This window comes from Lagopus leucura, unplaced genomic scaffold, assembly GCF_019238085.1.
Source record: "Lagopus leucura isolate 7727_CA_CO unplaced genomic scaffold, USGS_WTPT01 Super-Scaffold_100012, whole genome shotgun sequence".
Lineage (NCBI taxonomy): Eukaryota > Metazoa > Chordata > Aves > Galliformes > Phasianidae > Lagopus > Lagopus leucura.
In genome coordinates this window covers 13964794-13983566 of record NW_024962267.1, presented here as the reverse complement: position 1 = coordinate 13983566, position 18773 = coordinate 13964794, and the positions used below count along the sequence as shown (strand labels likewise).

At 40.6% G+C, this 18773-nt stretch overlaps 1 protein-coding gene across 6 annotated transcripts in view; it reads left to right on the top strand.

Annotated features, from left to right (window-relative positions):
- The window catches only part of MYO1B (myosin IB), a 94106-nt gene that overhangs the window by 60887 nt on the left and 14446 nt on the right, over positions 1–18773 (top strand). The window contains exons 14-25 of one of the 6 annotated variants that reach the window (XM_042874302.1): positions 5821–5826; positions 7293–7397; positions 8351–8413; positions 9224–9424; positions 11130–11356; positions 11524–11724; positions 12277–12370; positions 12819–12968; positions 14595–14663; positions 15694–15780; positions 16044–16130; positions 18478–18564. In XM_042874302.1, the coding sequence (XP_042730236.1) occupies positions 5821–5826; positions 7293–7397; positions 8351–8413; positions 9224–9424; positions 11130–11356; positions 11524–11724; positions 12277–12370; positions 12819–12968; positions 14595–14663; positions 15694–15780; positions 16044–16130; positions 18478–18564 (1377 nt within the window). The remainder of the gene's footprint in view (positions 1–5820; positions 5827–7292; positions 7398–8350; positions 8414–9223; positions 9425–11129; positions 11357–11523; positions 11725–12276; positions 12371–12818; positions 12969–14594; positions 14664–15693; positions 15781–16043; positions 16131–18477; positions 18565–18773) is intronic. The other 5 variants (XM_042874301.1, XM_042874303.1, XM_042874304.1 and 2 more) reach the window with 5 other exon arrangements.

Genomic DNA, 18773 nt, shown 5'->3' with positions numbered 1-18773 from the left:
TGTTTATTCTTCATTTTTGCCATGCCCTTTGTGGTAAGCCATTTGCTGGGTTGAGTGTTTGGAGAGCTGAATGCTGGAATGTTGGCATCTCTGTGCAAAGGGTCTGTGGGCAGGTATTTAGGGAGTAGAGTCAATGTGAAAAGGCAGGCTGCAGGGCTGGGGGTGGTTGTGTGATGCTGCAGGAACTTGGGCGTTGTGTCAGAGCTTGGCCATAAGGGCTGTCGGACTGTCGGTCCACATTTTGTAGCAACCACACATGTCCCAAGCCTGCAGCCTGGGCTGGGGTTTGGTTGGGGTGGGGATTACAGCCTCCTACAGGGTCGGTTGCGACTCCTCCTGCATGGATTGAATACTTAATTTGAAATTGAGGTGATATCCTGTATACTTCTTCAGTAGATGAAGGCTAGAGTATGTAAAACTGAATGTTGTGGAGCAAGTGAGAATATGTCATCCTGCCTGGCTCTTAGAGATAAAGATGTCTGTGCTAGTTGGCTTAAAGGCTTTACTCCAAACTTTCAGGCGCTGCTATGTAGCTGGTCGTCCAGCTGAAGCTAATGATTTGGAGTGCAGCTTTATGAAGGTGCCAAAGGAGGCTTATTCTTGAGATGTGCCAGAAAGTGCTGTGCTTGGCCCTGCTTTCAGCTGGGTGAGAAGGGGGGCAGGAGTACATGCTGAGAAGTGTAAGGGAGGGCTTCATGTGGTCCTCAGGGATCCTCTGAGCATTGGTCTGGGGCAGTGCAAAGTGCCTCATCTGACTGCTGGGTAGGTGTTGTTGGCACAACAAAGCCGGGTTGAGGGGTGGAGCAGGTCCAACTTGTTTTGATCCATGTCCCAGAGAACGTGTGAGGAAATAGCATACACCAAATTCTGCATAAAAATCAATGGTAAGTAGAATTATCTCCAATAAAAAAAAATCAAACAAGCCCCCCAGCAGCAAAAGCAGGTCCATTTCTTAGTCTGTGGCACACTATGATAGTGCTTCTATTTATTTAATAGGATATTAATGTTCAAAAGACCACTAAGATCAACTAGTCCTCCCATGCCTGTGACTCCTCTACACCTTGTCCCTTAGTGCCACATCTACCCTTTTCTTGAACACCTCCAGGGATGATGAGTCCACCGTCTCCTTGGGCAGTCTGTTTCAAACCTTACCACACTTTATGAGAAGATTTTCCTAATACCCAACTTGAACCTCCCCTGGTGCAGCTTAAGGCCATTCTCTCACCTTAGTGCTGCTACCTGGGAGAAGGGGCTGACCCCCACCTCACCGCAGCCTCCCTTCAGCACATAGCAGAGGGCGATGAGGTCTTCCCCTGAGCTTCCCTTTCACCAGACTCAACTGTCTCAGTTCCCTCAGCTGCTCCCCATCAGACTGGTGCTCCAGACCTTTCACAGCTTTGTTGTCTGTCTCTGGATGCTTTCCAGGGCCTCTTTGTCTTTCTTGTATTGAGGATCCCAACACTGAACACAGTACTGGAGGTGCAACCTCACCAGTGCTGAGTACCGAGGGATGATCCCTTGTGCACAGTTAGCTTGTTTTTTGTCTGTAAAAGTCCCACATGGTGATGTAAAGAAGCCCGGTCACCTTGCTTGGACAGCTGCATGTGTGCTGATGTCTTTATAGAGGAAATGTCTTTAGAAACACGAATACCATTTCATTATATTAACATATTTGCAGTTGTGATGATTATCTTCTTTAGAGGGAGGCAGCCAATAAAGGAAAAGAGTAAACATTGCAAAGATATTTCTGAGATTTTTGAGGCGTGAAAAAAGTGGGAAGGTATTTCCGCTTCTACCATAAGGCCGCACAACAGCTTGGCTCATTTCCTTTGCCTGCTGGTGTCCTGCTTAGTAAATGAAAGGGCAGTTGCTGAGCTTGGGGACATTGCTGCTGGCCTGCTGTTTTTCCCTAAGGATGATTTTACTGGAGAAGCACCAAATAACTAGAAAGAAGACTTAGTAGAGAGAAAAGCACATGGACAAAACGGGCTTATTGGGATCTTCTGTTATCTTCAGTTTTCTAGGCTCTGGGGACCCTTTATCCACATCTTACTCAACTCTATCTCAGCTGCAGATATCTGTTGTCCTGCTGCTTTAATAATCTCCAGAACATAATTTCTTCTAGGCCCTCTACCTTGCACTGAAAGAAAAAAATGGACTTTTTAATCTAGAATTGATCAACTGCGTCTGCTGGCAAATGTGGAATAGGGAGCTTTGCAGAGTGACCCTTGGGTGAATTCCTGGGTGCTGTGGGGACCTTAAAATACAGTTACAGCAATCATTTCCTTGCATACTATTGTGTTCTGAAACTGAAGTTAGTCGCCATTTAGTTAGTCACTTTATACCTTAAGTATTTAGAGAGGCTTATTTTGTGAAATGCAGATTTATAAAGCAAATCCCATTGGCTGTTTGCTTTCAACAGAGGAAATATTTGAAATGCTGATGCAGACATACACAAGCACTCTGCTTGAGGCTCTGGAAATCACAAAACAAAACCAGGATGAAATGCTGTGGCCCTAGTGCTTGCTGGTTTGATGGGTAGCGCAGTGTTCTGCCACGTCTTTAGCAATTGCAGTCTTCTGCTCTGCAAGGGAAAAGTCTGTGGTTTTGATGACTTGTCGTTCCCTTGTATGTTGGCTGCAAAGAGAACGGCAATATTGAGACTCAGAAACATGCATTTGCAGCTTTGTGTGGATGTTCTGGACTACAGAGTGGTCAGACTTACATGGTCCCCTAATGTGACCTCATCTTGCTGTTGCTGGAGGCAGAAGGCTGAGGCAGGTGGACCACGGACTGACCCAATAGGTCACATCTTTATGTCCTCTTTGTGTGACAAATGCAAACACTTTTTCTTACGTGACTTTTGTGTGTGTGTGTGTGTGCCATTAGCACTATGGTAGCCTAGCAGAGGAGTTTGAGTTGTTGATAAGCACTTGTCCCCAGACTGTCACAGCACTTCTTCAGTAGGGGATTGATGGCATGTTCTCATTAACCTTAATTTTTTTTCAAACACCTTTTAACTGGGTCACACGTAGCACATTGTTTTATAAGATAAAATGTCTCTGTTCTCATTTTCTTCTTTTCACGGTACCCATTTTGCTAATTTTCATTTCCCAACATTTATATTTCTTAGTTTCATGTCATTTACATGCCTCTGTGGTCATACATAAAAATCTCTATCCCCCAGATACCACAGGAGGATGTAAATGAAATTTGCTGGCTGGTTTCACCATTCATTTCACCACTCATATCACTGAAGCAAGCACACAGATGTTTTTTCATTGCATTTGCCATGTGGCTGTTGTATAAGGAGCCCCAGTGGTAGCACATGGTCTGAACTACCTAGGCTCACCCACCTGTGGCAGAGGGAGCTCAGGAGCTTCTGATGCCCCGGGGGGTGCATTGGTTGAAAGCTGCTTTCTGTGGCTGTGTGTGTTATACCAGAAGCATCTTTTTCTTTTTTTCCCCCCAGTATTGATCTAAAGGTTTATTTAATGTCATCGTTCCTGCTGATTTCAGCAGACAATCTCAAAAATTCAAATGTTTGGGTTTTGGTGCAAACAGTGCTTTTCCTTTAAATACCATGTGTTGTTTTTGTGGTTTTTTTTTGTCTTTTCATTTTATGTGTTGTTTGTGTAAGGTGTCTGAAGAGGTGCTACTGAACACCTTTTGGTCAGCATGGATGTAGGCTGCCAGTACGCATCTTTTGGGATTGGCTCTCAGTGAGAACTGGTGGGGTGAAAGATTAAGAAGGAAGAGGAAAAGTTGAGAAACATCCTGCAGATGGATGATACTGGTGATATTGGTGATGTAGCTGAGTCTGTGCACTGTGATGAACGTAATATTCTTGATTTATGGAAAACAGTGGAGAGGATCCAAGAAAATAGGATGCTTACAGTCAGACTTCATTAGGTAGGGAACCTATTCCTACTTACTAATGAATAAAGAATAAAATGGGGAGCAAGGTGCCATTATTGGTGAGGTGAAAAGCATGCTGAAGCAGGTTTGATTTCTGTCGGTGCACTTTTTAGTTGTCTGAATTTATTGTTGCACCCATTAAAAGGTTGATGGAGTGAACTGTGTGTGGTTGCTTGATCTGTATCTTCTTCAGGTGACGTTTTGTTACCCAGCACCTTTAATTTCAGTTGAGAGACTGAGTGTTTTTTTCTTCCTGAAAGGTTATATTTTGTATTTTACAGTGGCTTCAGAGGGATGCTATGAAATGCTGCTATAAAAAAGCAGCGATTGAAGTGATGCTTGCAGCATTAAAGCAGTGAAATTACAGCCTGGAAAAGAAACTCTTCAGTATTTGGGAAGTGCTAGTCTAATTATTTTTTTCCTGAATTTTTCTTTTTAGAGTATTGAAATTTACTGTTTGTGAAGGCTCTTTCTATCACTTGAGGAGGATGTTCAGCACAAGGAGTGAATAGAGTCTCAGGTCACAGAGCCCTCCCAGTCTGTTTCTCCTGGCTGGGTTTTTGGTGTGCTGTCCCTGGTGCCAATAATGCCTTCTCATCTTCTAAAAATAAAGAAAGTTCTTTAGACCTCTTCCTATCTTTACCACATTAATCAAGAAGCCATCATTAGAATAGTGATGGACAGTTCTTTACCATTTGCATGCACCAGCATATGGTTTGTGAAGCCCTTATGCAATCAAAATCTATAGCTCTACAATAAGAGGGAATACATTCACAGAATCTCCATCTTTTTATTCACATTTGCCCAGAAGCAAACACTAAAAGCAGTTCTTCACAATGCTTCTTAAAATCCGTGGAAGGAAATGGCTCTTTCTGAACAGCAGTTAGCTTACCAAACGTCTCTTGGTTTATTCAGTTAAGTGTTTTCAGAACTTCAGTAATTCCAAACATTTTCCCTCATTCTGTGCTTAAATAACTGCTAGTTTTGTGTCGCACACAAAAGCCAAAATCACAACTGATCTTCAGTGCCTGTTTTCCTGGAGTAGCAATTCTCGGTGGCTTGGCAATGTCAAATAGAATTTCCTAGCTTATAGTAAGTGATTTCCGAAGAGCTCTGTGGATTTTGGTTTGCCTTTCTGTGACAGGCCATAAATATCACAGATACACAGCAAATGAGGAAAGCACCTAGCAATTACTTTAATATATTGTTAATGACCTTGCAGTGAGGTGCTTTAGCTGGATTTGCAGTCTGCTTTCTATCCTCTTCTGAGGACTACGTGTAACATGTGAAATATAAGCCCTGCTGTCCTTGAAATCAGAATAATGTGTGCTTTTGGGGTAACAGTTCTTCTGAATCAGTGGTGTGTACCTGGCAGGAAGAGGGGGGTGCTCGACCCTCTTGCCAAGGTGATGTGTCAGTTGGGGGTCTTTTCATGTCAGACTAAGTGTATCTAAAGCAAAGGCCTTATCTGCGTGTGTCACATAAGTTTTGACTCATTCTTCAAGCGTTCTCTCCCACCTCCCCCATTCCCCCTTCCTTTTTCCGAGGTTTATTTATCAGAGGCTGTATTTGTGGCTTTGTGAGTCAAAAGGTCTGCTCTTATTTAGAGATGTGACAGTGCAGAAGTGCTGCTCTGTGTTACGTGCTGATGCGCCTTGATCCCTTGATTTACTTTGGAGTCTTTGGACTGAATATAAACATATGCATCTACACAAACATCATATATACCATCTATGTAGCATTTCATGTTTTCAGTTACATGGAAATATGATTAAGAAAAACCAGGCTGTTTTGCTATTTTACTTGTACAGCAAATAAATGCTAATAGATATTTTTGCTCTGTGTTTCTTTGGAAGTGATTTAAGTATTGACTGCAGTTTATGTAATTTCTTTTTTCAACAGAATGCAGTAAGTACAACTTGTTTGCAGTGCTGGTTTTGATGCATGCCAAATTTTGCCTTTATCATCTAGAGCTGTGCAAATTTGCAATCTCTGACTGATAATTGGGGGGGCAGAATTTAATGCGGCTGAGAATTTGGGGTGATCAGCTGTGATTTTGCTTTACCTAAAACTAAAATGATAGAAGTAATCTGTGCTACCTAAATATTTTCTAATCTGCTTGTGTGTTTTTAATCTTATTTTAGTGACCAGATCCTTAATTAAAGGTTTTAAATGATTGCAGTTGCCTGTAGTCATAAAAAAAAGTATTGTAACTTGAGCTTTACAGATAATGTATAGCAGACTTCTTTCATATTCTAAAAACGCATAGTGGTTTATTATGCAAAATTTCAAGCTTCCTAAATAACCAGAGGGCTCTTGATGAATAGCAATTCAAATAAAGAAAGGAGGGGGAACCCAACCACAAAGCCCAGAAGGGACCAGGAATAGATACCCAAAATAGCTGCTGATTGCAATTATTTCTGCAGACACATGTAGGGAATTCTTACAATATTAATGACTCTTGTAAGCACTGGAAAAACAAACAAACAAACAAACAAAAAAAACCAAGGAGGCTGATGCTCCCTTTTCCTTTGGAAATGATCCTCAAAATGGGCACCTGGCCTCCCAGCTGTGCTCATTTAACATCATGGAGATGTGGCGAACCCCAGCTTTATCCTGCAGGCCCTGGGGATGTTTGGTTGAACCTGAGGGCCCTACCTAGGGTACTTGAGAGTCACTGTTTCCAGTCCTGCCATCTGTTCTCCTGGAAGTGTTTTGCAGCGGTGTCTCACCTTTGCCACCACCTTTTCATGGGGCGCTTGTTCCCCATTTCTTTCTGCAAAGGGTTACATACATGCTTTTCCCCAAGCTGGTTTTGTAGGAGTCAGCCTTTTGAAGGTTTTTTTTTGTTTGATAAAGCCCAAATTCCCATCGTTTTAGGGGGCAGTTTGTCAAGAGATTGGTTGATAGGGAAGAGGTGAAGTTGACCTCTGAAGGCCATCAGATCTTAGCAGCGTGCTCCTCAGTCTGCAGTGAAGTAGGATACCTTGTTTGATGCTGGCTGATCCTGGTTGGAAAAGAGCCAATGCCATTTTACTTATTGGACCTGCAGGAGACCGTGTGTAATGTATGGGGACAGATTAACACAGCAGAACTGCTTGTTCCCTGGCACTGTAGTTGTCCTTAAGACTCGTCCCAAGGAAGTAGTACAGAGGCATCACCAATAGAGACCTACAAAGCCAGTGATTTCTTCTAGTGGAGGAAGAAAGACTGAGGGAAGGATTTGGTCTAAGTTTTCCAAACTAATTTCCTTCTCAGTAGAATACTGCAAAACTAGGAGTGAATAGAGCAGCTTGCTGACGTGCAGCTGCCGCAGGAACTTAATACAATTCAACACCAGTGTGTTCACTCTGCAAACGTGTGTCATCTGACAGGACAACAGCTTTGAGCAATTCATTATCAACTACTGTAATGAGAAGCTGCAGCAGATCTTCATTGAACTCACCCTCAAAGAAGAGCAGGAGGAATACATTCGAGAGGTAACATTTAAACCATCTCTTATTATCCTCTCCTCTCCCCATCGTCTCCATTCAGCCACACTGATGCACGCTTGAACCTCTTTTCAGGGGAGTGGCTTTTTATATGATACTGTTTTGCTGTAGTGACATTTCTGAAAATGGAATAAAGTTCCTTCTTTGTGCTCTTGAGGATAACATGAAGCTTTGACATGCCTTTTTTTTTATTTATTTGCATTCAATGCGAAAACTTGTGAAGCGTACTCACTGCAATTTGCTTTTTCAGTGATATTTTGAGCACTCTGAAAAATTTAAATTGTAAGATGTCACTGCAGGATGCAAGTTAAGAATTTTTTTTTTCCCAGTCCTTTACCTGTGGTATCTCCAGGTGTGTTAACATCTCATCCTGGAAATGTTGTTGCTGATATTTTAATCACTGTATTTTAATTACTGCAAAATAATTTGTAAAATTAAAAAAAAATTTGGATATTAGGAATATCTGAACAACTCCCAGAGTCTGGATTTTTTTCGGATGGTCTCATCTAAATTTAGCCTTTTTTCCTTCTCCCATTAAAAAACAAACAACAACAACAAAACCCCTCAGAGCTTAGAATGTTGATCTCAGATGCTTGCCCTGAGATGGGCTTCTTCCCTTCTAAGCAGTGGGAGTGAGCAGAGAGCAGTGCTGAGCCGGGGCTGGGCAGGAGAGAGCTGGCCCTGCTCCAGGGGAGTGCATGGGAAGTTGACACCGATGGGGGAAAGGAATGGAGAATGGCTTTGGCTGCTGCTCAAGGGCAGCCGTTTTGCGCAGATAATGTTAGCGGGAGACGACCGCGTTTCTTTCTTAATAAATAAGATGTTGGTAAGCATATGGAACTGAATTCAAAAATAGTTAGCTGGAAAATAATTTAAGTTGCCTAGGGGAAATGCTCCATCCGTTGTTTTCTTGTTCAGACTTTTTTTTTTTTTCCCTATAGGGAATTGAGTGGACACATATTGAGTATTTCAACAATGCTATAATTTGTGACCTAATAGAAAATGTAAGTTATTTACAATAATCTTTTTGAATGATTTTTATGCATGTATGAATTTAACCATAACATCTGTACACGTCCTCACTGTACTTTGCTTTGATAAATAAAATTTAACCATAGCATCTGTATGCATCCGCACTCTACTTTGATAAAACAAGCCCTTGTTTGTATTAATAATCTTATTTTGAATGGTAAACATTCATTTTATTATTTTTTTTCCAAAGTTTAGATGTTTTTCTGTGTCACAAATGGTCAGCAGAACCTACGTGAGAGAAATAAAAAGCAAAACTTAAATGTTTACACTTAGCAGCAGTGTTTTCATTGAAAGATATCACATGCTGTATTGTAAATAATAGCTTTTTTTTTTTTTTCCTGTGGAAACCAGAGATCTCCATGATTTGTTACTGATCACTTTAGATACAGCAAATCCTTGTATCTGATAGGAGGAGTTCCTGTGGACTTAGCACAGCAAATTCCTTAACATTCAGGACAGTTTTTAGCTATCCATTTAGAACGTGTGCTGTTTTTACCCATAAACTAGCTACTTTCATTTAAGTTGGAGTTTCTGTGGTCTGAGTAAAAGACACAGAATCGCCAACTAAGATGAACTTGGAGGATTCCAATCTATAAAGCAGCCTTTCAAAAACTGAGCTGCTAAAGGTCTGTTGGTAGTAAGGGTGAGGAAAAGAGAACTGGTCAGTGGAGATGGTTTGGAGGGACGTACTTCTGGTGTAACAGGAAAGAGCAATCTCATTTTTGTGTGTTGATATAAATATGATGAAAACAGACACTCATACTCTTGTCTTGAAACTTCAGAACCAAACTGGAATCCTGGCCATGCTTGATGAGGAGTGCCTGAGACCAGGAACTGTCACCGATGACACCTTTTTAGAAAAGCTCAACCAAGTCTGTGCCACCCACCAGCATTTTGAGAGCAGGATGAGCAAGTGCTCCCGGTTCCTTAATGACACCACCCTGCCCCACAGCTGCTTCAGGATTCAGCATTATGCTGGCAAGGTACCTGTGACCTGGACTCTGGTGTTTAGAAAACGTTGGTCCTGGGTGAAACTTTGGTATAGTGGCAAGGCTCTTGAAATTATTAAATTGTGTTATGGTCATGGAGGAGGTTTACCTGAGTCAATAGTGGATCAGAAAATCCAAACCTCTTTTAATCTTTTCAGTCTTGAACCTAAGATACTGGTTTTGGCTGGAGGTTTTCAGAGATCACACTGCTCTAGCCAAAACCAAAGGCTGGGCTTCTTTCGTTGGATGTCCCATGGGTTTTGGTGATAGGAACAATTGTGCTGCTGGGTCTATGAAAACAACAGCGTTGTTTAGAATGACAAAAAGTCACGCATATCTGAAGGCAAGATAATTTGGAAAGCGTGTTCTTTGTCGTTGAGTTAGCTGGAGTTGTTAGCTATGGTGACAATCTATAGCTAGGGTGATGAGAAGGTTGAGTTTTTGTACATGTGAAGGAACTGAGTTTGTTTTGAAAGTCTGTATATTGAAACAGTTGGAAGAGAAAACTATACTGAAGGCTTGTGAATGCTTTTTGCTTCTTACAACATAAGCTATATGAAAAAATACATTTCTGATAGATGTTTTAATGCCAACTTCAAATGGCTTTGTTAATGAATATCAAAACTATTTTTTTTAAAAAGGAGACAAACTTGTTTTTTTTTAAGCAAAAATAGGTTTGAAAACACTACTGAACTGTTAATTTCACAGACTAATGAATTTTTGGAAACCGTTCCATTTTCCTGATTCTGTTTAATTCTCCCTCCAGTTTTCAGTATTTTTTCAATTATAAAATTTGGATTAGCTTGATGATTTGTCATTTCAAAGTAGCACTATAAATGCCACGCTTTCAGCCTTCAAGGCAGTCATTCATTTTCTGACTTTCTATCATCTGTTAGGGATTAATACTTAGATATTTCTTTGGTTGTCAAAATTCCAGGTGAATTTGAAATATCACAGTGCTTTGGGAAAGATTGTAAGCAGATTGTGTCTTAGTGGCCAGGGAGGGTCTTCAGTCATTACTGATATTCATTTACACAACAGAGCAGTCAGTAAATTCCAACTATTTGGGGATTGTTTTTCCATCCTCAGCTGAGAACATTTTGATCTGGTCACTAGACAGCAAAAATTTGACCCTTCTGTTGTGAAATCTAAGCAAGATCAGGCAAAGAGCTTTGTCACTAGTGGCATTTACCACACCTGTCAGAAACATGAAATGTATTCTCTAAACAAGAAGTCATCCAAGTTCATAGTCCTTTGCTGTTGTGTAAAATATGACTACGGAAGTAGAAGATTGATGGTCAGCATTCGTAGTACACATTTGCAAAGAACTAAATGTGAAATCAGAAAGCTGATAAATCTGTATTATCAGCCTGATGACTTGTCATGACTAATCAAATTAAATTTAAGAAGCCAGTCAAGCTCTGAGATCTACATGAAGTTCATCAGGGTGCTTCCAGCATCCTCAGCTGCTGGTCAAGGCTTTGCATGTATGATTGTTGTCATTGGACTGTTTTCCTGGTGAGAGTTCTTGTAAATAAAAGTCCCCTGAGGACTGCATGGATAGCTAGTTGCTGCTGGGATCTTTAAGTTGTATTGAATAGTGAGAAAGAAGAATAATCAGTGTTGTGGTGCAGTTTGGAAATGGCCTGCATTCGACAGTCCAAACCATGATCTGATTAGAATTTTCTCTGTTGTTCAGGTTATGTACCAGGTGGAAGGATTTGTTGACAAAAATAATGATCTTCTGTACCGGGACCTCTCCCAGGCTATGTGGAAGGCCAGTCACTCTCTTATCAAAGCACTGTTCCCTGAAGGTAACCCTGCCAAGATCAATCTCAAAAGACCACCAACAGCAGGATCACAGTTCAAGGCTTCAGTTGCTACGTTGATGAAAAATCTCCAGACAAAAAATCCAAACTACATTAGGTAAATGACCCTGCAGTGAAGTCGGTGAATTTGAATTAAATGATGTTGAATTTGAGTTAAATGATGTTTTGGCACGCAAGGATAAGTCTGTTGAAACCTACGATTCACAACGGTAGCTGTTGACTTGCAGGGCTGCGGTCCAGTGTCACTGTTCATTTCTTTTCCAGATGCATCAAGCCCAATGACAAAAAGGCTGCGCACATTTTCAATGATGCCCTGGTGGGCCACCAGATCCGCTACCTCGGTCTTCTGGAAAATGTCCGGGTTAGAAGGGCAGGGTATGCATTCAGGCAGGCATACGAGCCATGCCTGGAAAGATACAAAATGCTGTGCAAGCAGACCTGGCCCCACTGGAGGGGGCCAGCCAGGTAGGAGAACTGCAGTTTTCTCAACTCTCCCATTTCAGTGAATACAATGATTATCTTCCATACGTTGGGATTTTTGTCTTTTTTAAAATAATTTGTTCTTTTTTAATGAAAAATCAAGTATTTGAATAGTAAATTGACAAGTAAGCTGGTGCAGCTCAAGTGTTTTACTTGTTTAATTCCCTTGGAATCATTTTGGACTTTGCGTGAGTTCCTTCATTGGAAAACCTACCCTTTTCAGGGATGTAAAAATTACTGTTGTTCAAAATCATTACAGAAGCAAGTGGGGAAAAAAATAGGCCATTGCTGATGCTGCTAAATGAAAATTGCCTCTTTTTCATCAAATGATTTTGAATCTTTACCATGATTATTCTTGCCTTTAGCTAAATAAACAGCAAGTAAGTGAGCTAGGTTTCCAAGCTGCTTATGTCAAGCAGTATTTAAGAATTTAAAATAAGCTTTCATCTATTTTCCAGAAATTAATCTGTGAATATGTAAACTAAGAAGTTTTAGAGCTGGGGGTCTTGTTTGTTAAGCTCATTTACTTCTTACTAGGACTGGTGTAGAGGTACTGTTTAATGAATTGGAAATCCCTGAAGAAGAATTTTCATTTGGTAGATCAAAGATATTCATCCGCAACCCACGAACGGTAAGTGAAAAATGTCTTCCTACACAAAATCAAGACATCTTTTATGAGGATAGCCTGCTATGGACTGCATAATTTGCCAGCTCGTTCCTATTGATTTTTCTAGATACATTGGTTGGTGGAGAATATAGCCTAAAAAAAGGCTAAAGGTTCAATGTTAGACATGGTAAATTGAGATAAATGAATGTTGATGAAGACTGAAAGAGAGTCAATTCTCTACAATAGCTGTCAGCCTGAGTTTAATCTAACTTTCATGTGCTGACTTAAAGCAGCATGTCTTTCACAAACCTGTTGATGTGTCTGCTGGTATCGCAGGAAAAGGTGTGTAAAGGGGGAACTTGAATAAAGGAGAGATTTTGCTTAGAATAACTGTAATTAACAGGCTGTTTGGTCTTTCTTTGCCTTCTGTTCTTCTTCCAATGTCAAACAAAACCCTAAAAAATACACCCAGCTCTTCAAACTAGAAGATCTCAGAAAGCAGCGGTTGGAGGACTTGGCTACTCTCATTGAGAAGATTTACAGAGGTTGGAAGTGCCGCACACGCTTCTTGTTGATGAAAACAAGCCAGATCGTGATTGCTGCGTGGTTCAGGAGATACGCGGTAAGACAATCCTGACTAAATTAGTGGCAGGGGTAAGGGAAGCAAATCTTATTATTGTTTAATGAGTTTTCATAACCTCCTTTCCTATGTATGGAGGACTGTAGAAAGAATTCTATTTTATACTAGTATTTAAATACTAAAAATATACATTAAAGAAATTTTTAAGCGTTTTCTTTTTGCTTTTGCTTAAGTAATTAAAAGCTCCTTCAAGTCCATTAGCTCTGAGAGCAGGATTTTGTGGCCTAGCCTTTTTTATTCAGCTGAACCAAATGCTGTGCCACTCTCAAAGCATATGGCTTATGTTTAAAAAAAAAAAAAAAAAGTTTGGTAATATACATGTGTGATTCTGTAGAATTCAGTAATTCCTAAGTGTTTTTGTATTTCCCCTTATTTGGGACCTTTGCATTTGAGGCTCAAGAATGCTGCTTGGAAGAATCTCAGGGATTTATTTTAATTGTAGCCCATAATTCACACCGGTACAGTTTTCAAACAGATCTTTTTGTAGACTGGGTCTTCCGTGCCATTATGAGCTGTCTTTTTATCAGTTAGTGAATGGCATGTGGTACAACAGATAGATTGTTATCAAGTGTTAAAGTCTCAGATGTCAAAGTGCATTTCCTTACCTATATTAGAAAGCTTGATAAAATATCACCTGAAAGAGGGAGAAAGCATCTTAAACTGGAAGTTGGAGAACTGACAGTCGCTCCTTTCATTTGATGGGCACTTTCATTTGTCATCTTGAAAGCCATTCATGTTTGGTTCAATTATCATGGATAATGAAAGCAAAATATGGATTATTACGAAAAAGTGTAGTTATTTGCACCTGAGAAGAAATGCTTTTACACTGTAAAACTCTTCTCTGTGAATTTTTGCGATTGAATACACTGTTTCTACAAGCAACATCAGTACAGAATTGCAATGTGCCTGTGCTTCTGATTTGAGATCTCGTATGATCTTAACGAATGGAAAATGTAGTTGCCATACATAACCAAGTCCACGTCATTGTTGATTTCCTAGCTGTAGACCCTTGCTGAGTCTTACAAGTCTCTCTAGCTCACTCACTGTGATGCTCCCTGGTACTGATGGGGCTGAGCATGAAGCCCAGAAGCCATATTGCAAAGTCAATCAACTGTTATTCACTGTTATAGTGGCTGGTAGCCTACTGGAGAGCTGCTGTTTTTTAGTAAGAAAATGCCTGGTGTACTTGGATAATATCCCAACGTGTCATTCAGGAGTACATTTGGTTTTTTTTGGTTTTGTTTTTCCCTAAGTTAATAGAAAAAGCATAAAAGGCAATGAAAAGCTTAGCCAACAAATTTGAGTATTTCTGAGAGTTTGTATGCTGCCCTACTGGTGGGAAAGACAAATAAAGCTGTTACTGTTAGTATTTAATCCATGTAACTTTTGTGCTGCTGACCATGAACTGTTTCTGTACACAGAGAGTGGCATTGTCCATGTAGCATTGTTGATGGGTTTTGTTTCCTCTCCAGTTTAACAGACAATCTGTGCTTTGATCTGCTTGTTCAGAAATTGTTCATATTTAACATTTATTACTTCTATCCCTAGTGATATTTTCAGAGGTTAGTAACGCAATATTCTGAGCATCATATATTCATTTTTATACAGCAACAGAAGAAGTATCAGAAGATAAAGAGTTCAGCTATTATAGTACAGTCGTACATCAGAGGGTGGAAGGTGAGTTTCCTCTTCCTATGGCTGTGCCTGTGAGTTACAGAGTGGGAAGGAAAACACAGTTGAAGTGCACCGAGCCTCCTGGCTTTCACGCTTCTTGGCATGAGTTTGGGTCACTGTAAGCAGGTTTAAATAGTCTGGATCACCTGAGCAGAGCATTGCTTGGGTTATGTCTTCAGTTCTCTGCTGTTTGCTAAGCGGAGGGGTGAAAGCGCGTCATCCCTGCCGTAAGCAGGTGCCTTGCCATTGCTTGCTTGTCTTCACTTTGTGACAACTCTGCATCTCAGAGGTTTGTACTTTGCAAAGGGAGAATCCTGCAGCCAGTGTTCTTAAGCCAGACTTAAGGAGTGATGCAGTAGTGAGAGGCAAAAATGGGGATAACAGTTCCCATGAAAACAGTGCTTAAAGCTGTTCAGCATCAGAAAAAAATGTTCTGGGCTCCTCTGTTTTCTTATTAACCTTTCTCCATCCCACAGGCTGTGATTTTTCTTCTCTCTTTAGGGAGGAGGGGGCTGCCTTTGATTTTGGAGTCAGTTCCCTTCTTATTGGACAGGGAAGGGGCTCTAGTTACAACCTATAGGTGTCAGCAGCCCTCTCCTGCCCAGCAGGCTTTGAACTCTGTTGTCTATACGCTAGCATAATTTGGTTTTATTGTTTCTTATGAGTTGTACTCCATCTTTTTCTTTTTTAAAAATGTGAGTTAGAAGTATTCTGACAGCCTAAAAGTTGTTGTGCTGTCTTTTCCCTTGTGTGTTATTTGGAGAGAACTCAGTCAAATCATCATCTCATCTTGAATTATGTTTTTTTCTTCATTTGTCAATGGAGAGCATAATGTTTGGTGGTAGCAGTGCTGAGGATAAAAGCCTGGTTTGACAGCAGCCTTAAGTGTTGCCTGCAACAGTGCAATTTACTTGTGATTTATTTCTAAAGGGAAAAGGCATATGCTGTGAAGAGGGGAAGTATAGTTGTCATTGTGCAGATAGTCATAAAGAGATCTAGGGTCAAGCTACTTTTTATTTTCAATTGTTTACAGGCTCGGAAACTTCTTCGGGAGCTGAAGCACCAGAAGCGTTGTAACGAGGCTGCCACAATAATTGCTGCTTACTGGCATGGTACCCAGGTGAGAAAGCGGTAACAAATTCTGCACCTAACTGTCTCTTGACAGAATAGGGCCCTTGAGGGCAATGCTAGCTGAAACTATTTTCAGTGGCTTTTTTTCCCTCTTTGCTGCTAATGTGTTTTAGCTGGTGCAGGCTAGGAAGCTGGGATGTGCTTTAATATTTGCTCTTTGTGGTGGCTGGTTTCTTTCTCTCACCGTTGGGAACTTGCAGTAACCTTTTCTTCCCTAAGCTTTTCTATATCCCATTTTCAAACACATCGCAGGCACGAAGGGAACTGAGACGACTGAAGGAGGAGGCTAGAAATAGACATGCTATTGCTGTTATTTGGGCTTACTGGCTTGGATATAAGGTACTTCATGCACATGTCATAAGACCCCCTTCATTACCCGACGATGTCAACAATTAATCAGTAGTAAATAGTGAGAATTAATAACTAATACGATTGACTTAAAAATAATAGCGCATGATCATTGGTTCCCTCCATTTCCATTCATGCCATCCTTAAATCTGACAACATTCTGTACGTCAGTGTTTTGTAGAGTAGGAAATACCATGCATGGCAGCCAAGTAGTGATTTGCACTAACAAGCCATTAGACCAGATTAAAAACGACTAGACTCCATTATTCTCAAATTAGAAAATGCATTTAACTACTTGTAAATGTGCAAAGCATGGTTTGTGGCGGGGAGAGAAGGTTGTGGTTTTTCAGTGTTTTTTTTCCCTCCCCTAACAAGTGCTTTCAGTGACACTGTCCTAGAGATCTAATTGACACTTTCATCAGGCTGTGTATTCTGCAGCCTGAGCAGTCTTCATTTGCAAGTTCAAACCAACGCTATTCATTTTACTCAATATTCATTTTAATTGGTTTAATTCACTCTCTGGCTGTGATCTGAACCAGTAAGAAAATTTTAGTAGCTGCAATTAAAGTGCGGCTTCATGACCAGATCTTTTAGCAGAAAATGGTGCTAGTTTGCAATTCTAAACTTGCAGCCCTAGAAAAATCCCAGGAATTCCAGCATCAGCTGTTTGTTTTCAGAAGCAAAGTCCCACTGAAAGATTCTTGCTAATCCCCAGCCTGCAGTTGTGGGTTTTGTGAACATTTGAAATGCTTTTCACTGGAGGTCAAAGTTGTATTGGTTTCAACTAGTAAAATCTTAACTTATTTGAAAACTATGTTCTGTTGATTCATTACGTTTAAAACATCTCCCAGTTATTATTTAGGATGAGGTGAGAAGTGCTGTCTGATCGTCTTGCCAACAAGATGTAGAAATGTGCTCACATCACATCTGAAGTAGAATGCAGAGTTTGACTGTTCCTGTTTTGATATAAAGCTGTTAGATTTGCAATGGAGTGGCAGCACTGCAAGTCAAAGCTAATGTGCAGAGTTTCCCTCCCTGCAGAGAGACTATGCATCTAACCTGACATTTAGGTGGCTACCAAAGTTAAGTTTCCTCTGTTAACTATGGATACATGGGTAGTTTATTTTTTACCTACACATGGCTAGTTTATTTTTTATCCACAGTTCCTTCCACCTGAAAAATTGATCAGTACTGCACAGGTGATATTTACTTTCTTGAGTTTAAGATGTTCTTTGGAGCTAGAAAGGACCAGATCTGAAATGGATGTGATAGTATTAATTGTGTTAGAGCTCATCATTTAAATGCTTAGAAGTTTTCAAAAAGAAGAGATTATCTTCAGAAATCACTTGCTTTTAAAGAAAAGCTTAGACCTCAAGTGCTCGGTTTCCTTCCTTTTCACAAGATGAAACTTTCTGACTTTGCATAATCCTTACTTTTCCAGTACAGTGTGGTTGAAGCTTTGGTCCCATTCAGATGAGTAGAAGCATTTTTGTGAGTGCCTGCATCCCATGCTAGCTCCATTACAGGCACAGGCTGGACCTGCAGCTGCACAATGCCATTTGACAACGTATAACTTGACAACATTGGCAGAGCTGCTGTGCCTCTCTGATGTTATAGCACTGGAACTCTCCGTTCCGTTTGGTTTTTGTAATCACATACTGAGTAACAGAGGTTTGGATATCCTCTAAAGTACCCGATTCTGTTAAATTGCCCATATATGTGTTCGCTTTGCAAATTGCTTTCCTGAAATGGGAATTATTGAGGAATTGTAGGTGGGTGCCTATCTCTTTACATGCAGGAAGGCACTATGTTGGGGGGCTTACCTTTTCATTCCATAGAGAAAGGAATAATTTACCAGGCTGTAGAATTTTATTTAAGTACATAAAAATCAAAATCACCTCCAGAATAAAAGCCCTTAGTGCAGTGCCGTCATTGTCATCACACACAGTTTCAGGGTTATGATCCAGCACTTGCCAGTGGAAGAGCTTCTGAGATGGTGAGATTTTGGTCTTGGTTTCCATAGACGTCATTCTGATCACGGTACTTACTGTTGATGGCAAGGGTGTGCACGTAGGATGAGATGGAAACGTTGGCAGCAAATGAGAGGGCAGATAAAATTCTCATCTGTAAAATAAAAGATGAAATTGAGGCTTTTTGGACCTCATATGCGGTTTAGCACCAATTCACACCACAAAAGGGGTTTTGAAGGTTAAACACTGTTCCTCCATCTCTCTGTACCTTGATTGTATGTTGGCTGTTCTGTTTGGGAGAAGCCTTTCCTGGTCATTGTGCTGTCTGCATCGGGCTGTCTCTTTTGTTCACTATCTAAACCTTTTAGGCTCGAAGGGAATTGAAACGCTTGAAGGAGGAGGCTAGGCGTAAGCATGCTGTTGCAGTCATTTGGGCTTACTGGCTTGGACTGAAGGTACTTCTTAAACACTCCCTTCTGCCTACATGAACTCATTACAGCGTGGCACCTTACTAACGCTTAAATCAGCAGGTGTGGGGGATTGATAGTAAGAATGTTCTTGCACAGAATTATGTTGCTTAACTTTTTCAGTGAATTGACAGCAAAATTGGTAAGCTGAATGTGCCTCATTGAATCTAAAAGGACTCCAGTATGGCTCATAAACA